Below are 13,587 nucleotides of genomic sequence, written 5' to 3' on the forward strand. Positions count from 1 at the left end.
TGGCTCCGATGTGACGAACTGTCATGACACGGCTGACGCCATTGTAATAATTAAACATGCCACATCACAGCCGCGAGAAATTGGCAGTTTAAAATTGGTTAAATATTTTCGTTTAATTCTGATAATTCAATGATGTCTAATCTTCTTATGTTTCTTAAATTTAGATTAATCTCATTAACTCGTTTTTACAGGAAACTAAGAATATATGATTTTATATCATATTGTTACGGCTTATATTTATAATTTAAAAAGTACTTAGTACAAATACTATGCTTTCCTAAATAACGTTAACCGAACCTTACTTAAATAGATCCAGATATTAATTTATCATAAACGATAATTAAATCAATTTAATTAACTTTCTGTTCCATGTGAGAGAGGTATTTGTGAGTCTCTATTCTGTCGTAAGTATTGCTTTAGGTATAAAACTCAAATCTCATATAAAACAATGGTATGTGGATCGTGGTGGCGCCGGCCTGGCGCGATCGATAGTCAAGGTTACCGCCACCAGCTCCGTGGGACTACCACACTGTCAACTGTCTTGGAAAAAATTTGCCAATTCTCTAATATAGTCACGCCATACGGCAAAAATTTCAAACGAAGTGACTAATTGATGGCATTTCTTGGAACCGTCTTAAAATATCACCATGACAATGGAAGGATATATGTACATTTATAAAACATTCCATCATACGACGTTATTAAATTATTGTATCTTTACTAGATAGAAGATAATTGCATTTGACATCTCTAAAATCACACACCACCAAATTATTCCAACTACCCAAATTCAAAATAACTTTATTCATATAGGTAACCAAGTACACTTATGAACATCAACAGAAAAGATGTAAACTGATTCTTAATTTACATTTACTACAAAAAAAATCAAAAGCAAAAATCTCTCCGCCACTCTTTTTAATTTTTAATTTTAACTGGAGCAATTCAATCCCAAGGATTAGGATCATTTAAATAATCAAATCTATAAAAAGTACTAGTAGAGATAATATATAAAAAATTGCAAAGTAAACGCCGGAAAACAATGAAAGTTACACTGGTCGACGTCCGAGTAATTGCAAGCAATTGAACTACCTTTGCAATACTATTGTAATTTAATATCTGAAGACTGTCTGGATCAAAACATCTTGAATGCATAAATACGAAATTGTAAGGTTAGGTTAGTAACAGGTGTCGAGTTACAATTATTGTTGAGCATTATATTTTAAACATTCCAATTCGATTTGCCTTTTGAATCAGCTGGCATCAGATTTCTTTATATTTCTTTAATACGACCCTATGGAGAAGTATAATGTTATATTATGATAAATCCGTTTCAGCATTATTAGTTAGTAGCGCTACAACATTTTATCGCTCCGAGCCTCAGATTTCTGATTATGTCAATCTAATAGGCAAGTTGGTGATCGGCCTTCTGTGCCTGATACACGCCGTCGACTTTGAAGAGTCTAAGACAAGCCGGATTTGTCTCCATGTTTTCATTTACCGTTTGTGCAAATGTTGCATAGAAAGAAAGTCCGGCTGTGCATTACTAGTGGGATCGAATCTTCGAAGTATGAAACTAGGCCAATACTGCCGTTCCAGAATATCCAAATATTTTTAGTAAATGTAATTAGTATAATTATAAAAAGTTCAAATCCTTACCTTCACCATCAGTAGCTAAAGATCCAGTTGCCAGCCGCTCGTGGTCTGTTCTCCTCGCGTCTTGTGTACTTTCTCCCTTTTCTGAAAATATATAAGTAATTTAATATTTACGATACCCGAATCATATAATATGACAGTAATGGCAATATTTAACAGTAACTTTTATAAGTTTTTTACTCAATTTAATTACAAATCAATAAAATCGGATGCCAAAAAAGTTTCGACGTTTGTCTTAGATCAATAGTTATTCTCAATTATATTTCATAGATGCATTATGATTATTTTCATCGATTAAAAACCCCATGTTTATTCTTAGCATGAGAAAAATTCTGTGCGCATTTAACTTTAGCTCAGACGGTGAAGGAAAACATCGTGAGGAAACCGGCTTGCCTACAAAAGTCTACGGAGTGTGTCAGGCACAGGAGGCTGATCACCTATTAGATCATGACACAGAAACAGAAATCTGAGGATCTTATATATATTGTAGTGCCAATGATATGTTCGTTTATAGATTTGTCGATAAAGGTGTATCAATTACGATCGAATTACGACAAATACTTTAGGCAAAATAATGGATCAACGATCGTTGAATCGCGACATCTATCGAGATATACTTGATCTAAATATCAGCTCACGTTGTATAGATGCCGCCACACAAACAAATATTCAAATGACCGGTCGAAATGACAAGAAAAAAATTGTGATAAAGCTCCGTAGAACAAGTTAATCGAGTTCTCGATGACATCAGACTCTGGACACCTGCGCAGACGCAGGCTTACCGAAATGCTTATGATTTAAACCCAGCTAGACACGGCTCAAATTTCGATAGTTAATATTTAATTCAATCATAATTGTTTAAAATATTTTAAAATAAGATTAGTATTTATATTATGTAACCCCACATAGACACCCTCATGTACCTTATATACCATCACACAATACAGCCAAATTAGGTATAACTTTGTAAAATTTATTTAATCATTTTTATTATATTTTCCTATCGTAAATGTTTGAATCTTTTTGTATGTATGTATGTATTTCATCTTTCGTTTTTTTAGTATAATTTCTTTTTATAATATATATTTGTTAGTTTTATGATAACGAATAAAATAAAATATATGTATTACTTTTGCAGCTTCGTTTAACTAATGGGCCTGGGTTCAATTCTCAGCAAACATTGTATGTTTACGAGCCTACCTTGCCAAAAATATTAAAAATAATTCTATAATAGCATTACAAAATGTACAGTTTTATTTAGTTAAGCATTACTCAATAGTTACTACGTATATATGAATTCATAAACTAAGTGAACATAGATTAGCATATTGGAGATCATATCGCTACACTAGTGTAAAGTATCGTAAAATATTAAGACATTTGACCATGTATTAATTTCCAACTGATGTAATAGATTATTAATTTTTATATTATTATTATAACCGCCGCATATCGTTACTGAGATAATACCTGGTGGCAAAAGAAAACCTGGTACACCGAGGCTGCGTTGGTTGGATGGAGTTGTCAAGCCGAAACAATAGGTGTTCAAAGTTGGTTTTTATTAATTTATTTTTATATTAAAATTCTAGTGAGTAACAGGAGTCTTAAAAAAAATACTGTATTATTATTATATATTTATAAATTTTCTTATGTTAAAAAATAGTCATAAATTAAACTAGATGTTAATGTCTTTGTGAAAAGACAATTTATAATAAATATATGTCGCTGAAAAGTATTTCAATCAGAGAGTTAATTAAACCTCTAGACATTAAAGATCGATATTCAGTATAAACCCACATACAAGACTAAGACATTGTTGAATTAGCGGAAATTCACATCCGAAAAAAGAAACATCCAACATCGACTATAGAGATGTAAACGTGTTACTATGTTATGAACAAGCAAAAGTTATTTCAAAATAAACGAGGTAATAAAACAAAAGCTGTTAAACACAAAACAATCGAGACACGTGTAAATTGTTTGAAAATTATTTCCACGGTGAGAGAAATTTCAATTTTCACTTACTCTATCCGTTTCCCGTCGTTCGGAAAATAGGGAATGACGTGCGTATTTCACATCATTGTTTCAATGTTGTAAACACTTTATTTCGTATCTAAATTAATTCGATTTAATTTAAAAAAGTTACCGACATGTTAACAATTTAAGATTTAGATCTTTTATCCATGTAACAAACTACACAGATGCTATCACGACGAATTATCGAAACGAAGAAGGTATCAACTAGCCACTTCTTCCTTCCGTATTAATCCTTCTGTGCAACATTATTGTATAGCTTATAAGCTTATAACACAAACGCCACTTTGAAATAAAGAAAAGGAAAGGAAAATGTCGTTCTTAGCAAACTTAAAAAAGTATTGATCGTATGTATAAAAATGTGTGCGTTTAAACGCAGCTGTACGTTCAAACCCAAATATTTGAAAGCTCATTGACTTCGGTCTCTTTATGCGCCACGGGAGGCTTTATCCAAAGCGTGATTAAATCTCTAACGTTTAGAAAAGTCCCGTTCGTCCAGAGAATATACATTTGTCGGTGTTTACATTCTTCTGTATAGTTATAAACTAACCAAAACACTTGTTAAGTTATATGCTTCAATATTGATACACAGTAAGCTTTCGAACGGAGCATATATTTTTTATGTTTTTACGCTTAAACAAAACATAAAAAAATATGTTTATTCTGGAATATAAAATACAGGTATCACTTAATGAAAAAATTAAAAAAATCTTGTAAAATAGCAAATGAACATGAAAAATGGCAAACAACACTTATTTTAAAACAAATATCGCCAATAATTTGGAAGTAGCCTGTCTACTAAACGAATACATCAACCAATACCGTGTATTTCTTCTCGTTCTCCCTTTCTCACTCTCTCTCTCAATCAGTCTCAATTGCTCTTTCCCTCTTTTTACAAAAATGCTGCACATCTTCGTTACGACCCGTAAAAAATTTACACAAAGATCGCACAGTGATGTAAGCATAACTACACCAGCCCAGTTACCGCTGGTTCGATAGAATTAATGAGGACCTGCTGACACTGAAAGCGGGAAGGACAGGAAGGATTTTGGGTTCACCGAGTGCGTTGCTCACTGACATTCTCTATGTAAAGAAACTACTAAACAGTTTCCTATATCCATATACCATAACAATAGCATCCTATATTGAATGTCAGTTCTACTACATTTAGCCAGGCGAGGCTTGTTTACACTCCACGAGCGGTAACCAACCCAAATAAACATGATTGCGACTGAAATAACTGAGCCATCTTCTCGTTATAAATAGGCATGTTCTGTTAAGTTCAGAATATCTTGACATCGTCCAGACTTATAGGGTTTGTTCACTTGGCATTGATAATACAGCAGTAATGTTAACAGATATAAAAGTACTTTGCAGCAGGCGTGGTCAGTTATTTATATGTGTAAAACATGAGCGTTTGCTATATATTACACCATTTATTTGAATATAATAAATAAATCTGTTGTGCTACAATGATTACTACCTCCTTAGGTCTGAGCTTAAGATTTCTGAGCTGTTTTATAATCATTTGTAATTATAATAATAAGTTGGTGATCGTCTTATGCCTAACACGCCGTCGACTTTTTCTGGTCTAACGCCCAAGCCTAATAACCTATCTCAATCCATTTGGCCATCTGAGATAGACATCTTAAACTAAATATTGATAAAATTTGCTAATAACCAATCGACGGATTGTAATAGCCATCTGTCGTTGCAAGCCATGCATGGTAGGTCGGATCGGTGTATGTACCTTTTTATGAAACTGACTACTGTCAGTTTCATAAAAAGTACCAATATCCTATCTTAAGATTTTAAGTTACACCCGTTATTAAAATAATTAAAAACTATTTGATATGTTTTAAACATAGACATGTATATTTTAATATTAATTGTACGGTTTTATTTACTTTATTTGGTTTATATTGATTATGAAATATGAGTGTAAAGAGCGAAGAGATTGCATTATATCCGTCGCCAAAAATAAGTTGTAATCGTAGGGTTCGGTTATTGGGATGCAGATAGCAGATCGATCGACTGTCACGGTCTGATCTCAGATTGTTTTCAATCTGTGATTGTGGATACATTATTGGCTTCGGGCGTAAGACAGATCTGTCTTTCTTTACGATGTTTTCTTTCAACGTTGGAGCGAATGTGTAATGCGAACATAAACTATAAGTCTGGTGCACCGTAGATTGACCCTTCAAACTCAGGGATGGGAGACACACGTACGTAACATTCTATAATTTTCCAATTATAGAATTTGTTACCTTCCACTGAGGCAGTGACCATTGTAAACATACTCTCCGGTACAACTGATAATAAACTCGAAAGTACGTAATGATAATATGCCTGTAAGTCACTTAGATAGTTAAGTGGAGAGCACTCATGCTGACGCATAAAAGGGTAGTGAACACCCACCTAACAAGAGCGGGCAAAGACAAACACTGACCAGTTATATTTGTGTCAGCCGAGCGGCGCCGGCGCCACGATAACGTAACGATAACGTTAATGGATACCGTCGTTATCGCGACACTTACCGATACCCGCTCGAAGGGACTGAATCACTTAAGCGAGAATTTTAAAAGATCCTCTTAACCTCAACAGTTAGGGTTCAAACTCCGTTATCTCCGTGTAAATGAATGGATTCGGGGAAGCACGTGAGAAACACCGTAATGGGCCCGATCGGAATGTCAATGTCACCCGTATCAGGAAAGTTGCTGGCCATCCATTCAGCCCCACTGAAAGGGTCTCCTATCGAACGAATAATATTAAGATACGCGCCGGATCAATTAATTTTTCATATGCTTTTAGCTTGTAAATATTCAATTGTGGTATAAATTGGAGATTAAATCCCAATGTTCCGAAATCCCAGCTGCGAGTGATAACGCGAATGAAACGGTTAACGAAAAACATTATACTCATTAACAAGTATTAGTGAATATTAATTGTGAAATTCAGGGGTGAAACGAATGCGCAGACAAGCGTCAAATTAACTAAACGAAGGGGAGGAATTTGTCTAGAGACCCGGAAATCCCTATGATGAATGCTGGAAGGGAATCCCGGGGTGGTAGAGTTCGCACAACGGGAATCCTGACATTGATTGTGGAAATCTGGGATTTCCTGTGTCGTGTAAAGTTTTCAAATGTAATGAATTATATAAAGTTCTCCATTAGAAAGCATAAATATGCAGAAACTTTAATAGGCATTTCTAAATCCATCAGACCGGAAAAAAGAACAATGTATGTCCGGGCACACAAATAACTAAAAGATTCAATTAAAGTAATACTTAGTACTGTGCAATATATATTTTATACGCGAACGCGTATATTTGACACGTTAAATAGTATAAGTTATGTTAAAATCGTCAATTGTCAAAGTCAATGTGATATAGAATATAGATTCTCTTAGGCTGTATTGACAAGGATCTTAGCGTTGTCAATCGTGCTATTCTATGCACTAATGAATTATCTATGAACTGTGTATAATGTATGTACTTGTCAGTAACAGGTCGATGCAGAAATAACAGACCATATATTAGCGTCATTGGTTATTAAGTCAATCATCTAAATGATTAAATAATTACGTGGAGAAGGCTAAAGATTACAAAGGATCGTTATTAAAAACAAATACATCCACCCTGCAGGGGATACCAGAAAAAAAGCCAGTGATGTTTGCCGTAAGCATTAATAATGTAGTTTAAAGATGGCGACCGACGTTGGAATGCGCACAAGCTGAGACCAGCCTCGTAGGGTTGCGCAAGAGTCGACTGCTCGTATCGAGTAATTTATTAATGGTGAATTAGTCAAATCAATACTAACTTATTAATTTTATACAGGAGAAAATATCTTAGCTTTGCCGCCATTAACATTATAAACAATTCCGCTTTGCATACCGAGAGTCGTATGAGGTAAATAGTGTTGTCACTTGTCGATAATGATCTCAAACAACACACGCATATCGAGTAGCTGAAGCGATGTACTATTTAATTAATAGATAACGCTATTTGCAAACAAAATAGTATTTATCGGTTTGATGATAAATTTGAAGCATAATTTTCGTGTTTACATTTAATTTATCGTAAAACAACTCCGCTTTTTTATAAATTTTATGTGCTAATAAGTAATTTAAAAGTAACCTGATTTACTAAAACAATATATTAAGTATATAACATAGCCGCTATTAAGGGCTTAACACTCTGTCCTTATTTACTAACTATTGTTTCACTTACTACTGTTTAGCACTTTCTAATGGGAATTACTGATATCGCGCGATTTTTCGCGACACTCCATTTTGATATATTAAAGTTATAAAACAAAATTTACTAGATATCGAAAGTACCGCAACCCTAGTCATCCCGAATTTCCAGGAAGCGGCGCGGGCGCCGGTCCGCGGCCGGATTCCTCGATCTACTGCGCTTTTGAGATCTATGATCTACACTGACGAACACTGAATCATTTCGCTTTTGAACTGGCAATTTATTGTGACTGCATTTGAGTGGAAATATTTCTTAGTTTGAGTCAATTAGAGAAATAATTTACCGACGCCTGACATTACTGGTTTGTTTTTTATCAAAGATTTTCGATAAATATGTTGCTGTTCATGTCTAAACATCAGTATGGAAACATCTGGAGCGGACAATCTGTTTCCACCGGTTTCAGTCCAGATCATTACAGTGTATAGTTTTATGGATGATGAGTCTTGGTTGGTCCATCTGGTTGGTGAACGGCCACGCGATCTTTTGCCTTCTGCGTTACCAATCAAGCTCAGTATCCCCAAGTTCTCATCGCCTCTCTGTATTGTATATGTAAATTGTCTAATATGGGATAATTTTTGTCACATTTGGATCAACAAATCTGTCACAAAAGTATAATACTTTAGCTATCAAGAAAACTAAATTTTATAAGAAAAATTCCTTCCGGAATAGTTGTTTAATTTTTATATGTTATATAACTTAATTCGTAAAATCAATCATACTCTATAATCAATTGCTTATAATAAGTTATGCATCTATTTGGTGGGTATAATATACCCGTGGGTGGTTCATAAACGCTTTATAATGTAAGTAGAATAGTATTTGGACTATAAGTTTTGACAATTATAAATAACTTAACTTTTTTATTATTAATAAAATAAAACAGTGGCGCTACAATTTTTTTTTGGTCTGGGTATCAGATTTCTGTATCTGATTTATGATTTGTAAATCTAATAGGCAAGTAGGTGATTAGCCTCCCGTATTTGAGACACGCCGTCGACTTTTTGGGTCTAAGGCAAGCAGGTTTGCACACAATTTTCCCTTCGCCGTTCGAGCAAATGTTACCCATATCTAAATTCTATTGGTGCACAGCCGGGAATGGAACCTACGACCTCAGGAATGAGCGTCACACGTTGAAGCCAACACTGTTCTTATAATTATGATAATTAATTGATTTTAATCTGATTTTGCGGGTTTCATAATTACTCAATTTGAATGTTTTAGTAGGTAGGTACTAACTAATACCCAAAGCAATATAATACAGAGTGGTACTACTTATAAAACCGCTCACCTTTACTTTTGACTTCCTCCATGGCCAGTCGACTGTAAGGTGGTGGAGGGGTTTCTGTAAACAAAAAATAAAATCAAACAAAGTTCTTATGAACTATATTCAGATTATTATTGTTTATTTAATTTGGAAAAAAAAACTGTACACCCTTGAAGTAGTTCCGATCATTGGTACTGAAGAAAGCTAAGATATTATGATAACAATAAAACAGGTATGCAAAAACCTAGGCTTGAGAGCTTTCATTATTTTTATATTCAGATAAGACAGAGACAATCAAACTAAAGAGATGATGAAGACCTGTTTGTCTGAAATAGTTCTGTTCAATTTTAATTCGAACAACATAAAATGATACAGGTAAAGCGAATCCAAAACAAACCAAGATAATTACTAAGAAACCGACCCACGTGACCCTGTGTTTTGGGTCCATTAACTCATGTCATTTGGGGCTTGCAATGGCCCATTTTACATCATTAAAAATATGTTAGGGTTGTCAAATTATCTATATATATAAAAGAAAGTCGTGTTAGTTACACCACTTATAACTCAAGAACGGCAGAACAGATTTGGGTGAAAATTGGTATGGAGGTAGCTTAGAGCCAGGAGACGGACATAGGATACTTTTCATCCCGTTGGGTGAAAATTGGTATGGAGGTAGCTTAGAGCTAGGAGACGGACATAAGATACTTTTTATCCCGTTCGACAGCGTTCCCGGCTGACTTGACATGAAACGTCAGTCTTTAGAAAACGTGGTAAAAGAAAAAAGAATCGGACTTGGAATAACAAAACGCAAATGATAGCTATGTAATTGACGTATAATGACAGCTATGTAATGCCGTATAGATGACAATTTAATATTTGTAAGAAATCAATATTCAAACTATTTCTATTAAATAAATAATTAACAATTATAATGTAATGATAGTGCCATTGCCCATTCGTATAAACAGTGAAGTGAACTATAAAACTTGGTATGGATGAAAATTTGAGTTTTGAAATAATTTTTTAGGTGAATTGAAGTGAAGTGAAGTTTAATTAATAATGCCGCGATTACGCAATGACTCGAGATGTTTTGGAGGAGCAATGATTTTACTGTCTGGCGATTTCCGCCAGTAATTCCAAGATCTACGGTTGCCGACGAAATAAACGCTTGCCTCAAATCGTCAAATCTATGGCGCTATGTGAAGAAACTGCAGCTGACAACAAACATGAGAGTTACATTGCTTAATGATACATCTGCTGAAGATTTCTCGGAGCAATTGCTGACTATTGGTAATGGTCAAGTACCTGTCAATGGATCGAGCGGATTAATATCATTTCCAAATAATTTCTGTAATTTTGTCTCATCAAAAGACGAACTTATCAACAATGTATTTCTAACTACAAAAATAATGAATGGTTGAGTGAGCGAGCAATTTTAGCGGCTAAGAATAAAGATGTAGATGACCTGAACTACACAATTCAAAATAAGATCATTGGAACAATGCATTCATTCAAATCTATTGACTGCGTCACAAATGAAGGTGAAGCCACCAACTATCCAATTGAATTTTTAAACTCTTGGACGTGCCTGGCTTACCACCGCACAATTTACGCCTAAAGGTTGGCTCCGTAGTAATCATGTTTCGAAACATAAACCAACCAAAACTGTGCAACGGTACGCGTTTGGTGGTTAGAAAATTGATGAACAATGTAATTTACGCTACGATAATGATAGAAAAATTCAAAGGTGAGGAAGTTCTTATTCCGAGGATCCCGATGATCCCAACCGATATGTCGTTTGAATTTAAAAGACTTCAATTTCCGATAAGTCTTGCATTTGCCATGACCATCAACAAATCACAAGGCCAATCCTTAAAAGTTTGTGATTTAAATCTAGAACATTCATATTATTCCCATGGTCAATTATACGTGGCATGTTCACGGGTCGGAAGACCATCTGCGTTGTTTGTTTTTGCGCCTGATAATAAAACAAAAATTGTTGTGTATCACAAGGTACTTCAGTGAAGAGTAACCTATGTACTAATACAGAAATAATAATTGATGATTAATGTAGGTATTTAACTTTTTTGTATTTTGTTCCAATAAAAAAAACTGCTTATTTATTGCCATTATGGCGGAACAAAGTTCGCCGGGTCAGCTAGTTAAAGATAGAACCATAAAATGTTCTAAGTAATTGTAGGTCTTATAAATATCTACAAAAAAGTCCGCGGCACACTATACCTATCTATGTCGAGTGAGGCACAATAACCATAAATGATATACATGGCAAAACGACGTTTGCCAGTTCAGCTAGTATATGTATATTTTCAAGTAATTCTTAGTTACTGTCTTCAACAAATAATCATGGAGATTGTCTCCCATAGAGTATATTTATGGCGACAGCTGTAAACACTAATCACAGAATTTAACGGGTCTATCTACCTGCATGGTAGATAGTACTGGTGATCCTAGAGCTGGAGAATAAGTATCGCTATACAGCGAGGAAATGCTGCCACAGAGATCAAATTCCTTTAATTTGTTCAAATTTTCTATTTATTAATTTTGAATTATTTTTATTAGTGTTAATATGTTTTCCATAATATAACCAGCGGCGCACACTGATACATTGGTATAAGAAAAATACAATTTTGTATGTGACAAAGAATTAAATTAAAGAAACCAAAGGGAAAATTTCAAAGCGCCAAAGCAACTATCGATATCCATCTCTATCTCATATAAAAGTGAATGAAGCGAGAAAGGTATGTCAGAAATAGGCTTGGTGAATAAAATGTGATTGCTCTAAATAAGAAAATACATAAATAATTTAGAATCAAGATATCGCATGTAAATAGGCTATTATGTATTAACGGCACGCGCGATTGGCAATTCGAAAATTTTCGTTTGAGTTTTAAAATTCAGAATGCGTGTCGTGTAATCGCCATTTGCGATTTGGCGCCGTCGGCGGCGGACGTGTGAACTTTGAATAGAATTTAATAAACGAAATTAAATAATGCACAACGATGCTTCAGGACGTGTGGATGATGTGGACTTCTGAGAAATTTTTAACGGCATACACTAAACGTCTCTAATATATCTCCATATATTATTGAGTTGCTTCTATGGATGGAATGATGACGAGAAAAAACAATCGAACTAGTCATGGATTTATATTGCCTTCTTAAAAGACTCTTCCTTGAGGTTCGATCCCCATACACCAATGGACTAACTCTCTATGTTCGCACTTAACAACGTGGAACGAAGAAAATATCTTGAGGAAACCGGCTTCAACACTTAGACCGACACGATCGACGGCGTGTCACTCACAGGAGGCTGATAACATGCCTGCCAAATCTGAGGCCAAGACCTAAAAAAGTTGTAGCGCCACTGGTCTTTTTTTCTTTAAGTTCATAGTTATGATAGTTCGCGAATCCGTCGCCGGCCTTTTAGTATTTGTCATGCTATTTTCTTGAAGATCGTGTTATAACAGCAGCAATAAAATTTCAGTTGAACGATTTTATTTTATAAAATGTATAGGATAAACTTGAGCCGTTTTGATTAATACTAAAAGCAACAAACACCTCATTGTTACTAGCTAAAACTACCTTTAACTTTACTAAAAGGCCGACAACGCACTCACTAGCTATCCCTTAACAGCAGGCTAGCCCGTCGATAATAAATGCGTCAATTAAAAAAAATTGGTTGTTTATCAAATATATTGTACTAGAGTGAATCACGCGCACACACAGTGAAACACTAAACATCTTCAACACTAACAAAACTTTCTTCACATTTAATTAAACGACTCGATTGCCGACACAAATATCTGATTAATAAAATTAGCCCTTTGTGTTGTCATGCTCTAAACGGTGAGATTCTCGCTTCATGACTCAAACACTGAAAAGTAGTTATAAGTAATGCAAAAATAAATGACCCTAAACGTCTCGCACTATAAATAATACTCGCTGCTGACATTTTATGTCTGTCTAACGACCACAGACTCGCGCAAAACAAACAATAAACTGAAGCGAAAAGGTGCCATTGTGAGCAAAATCTTGAAGAAGTTAATGTATTAAAATACGATTCATTTGTAAATGGATACAAATAACTTTTGCTTGTATTTTATGAGTTAATAAGTTATTGTAATGTTGGTCTAGTGGCCTAAGAGTTTGAATCTCATCCCTGAGTTCATAGGATCAGCTGTGCACCAATGGACATTGGCTCGGAGGAGAAAACATAAGGAAACCGGATTAGACCCAAAAAGTCGACGGCAGTAGACGTTGACCCCCTGAAATCTGAGGTCTAGACCTCAAAACGTTGTGACGCTATTTATTTTTAAAACTCTGCTAAATGGTGGATTAACCTAAAACCATTTTGTAAA

The 13,587-nt window shown here is 34.7% G+C and overlaps 1 protein-coding gene across 2 annotated transcripts in view; it reads right to left on the reverse strand.

Moving 5' to 3' along the window:
• LOC110992049 (mothers against decapentaplegic homolog 6) overlaps positions 1-13,587 on the reverse strand; it is a 28,224-nt gene that overhangs the window by 5,411 nt on the left and 9,226 nt on the right. Inside the window, exons 2-3 of one of the 2 annotated variants that reach the window (XM_022257708.2) lie at positions 9,234-9,287; positions 1,660-1,740 (exon numbers count right to left, since the gene is read on the reverse strand). In XM_022257708.2, coding sequence (XP_022113400.1) covers positions 1,660-1,740; positions 9,234-9,287 — 135 coding nt within the window. The remainder of the gene's footprint in view (positions 1-1,659; positions 1,741-9,233; positions 9,288-13,587) is intronic. The other variant, XM_022257709.2, reaches the window with a different exon arrangement.

This window comes from Pieris rapae, chromosome 8, assembly GCF_905147795.1.
Source record: "Pieris rapae chromosome 8, ilPieRapa1.1, whole genome shotgun sequence".
NCBI lineage: Eukaryota > Metazoa > Arthropoda > Insecta > Lepidoptera > Pieridae > Pieris > Pieris rapae.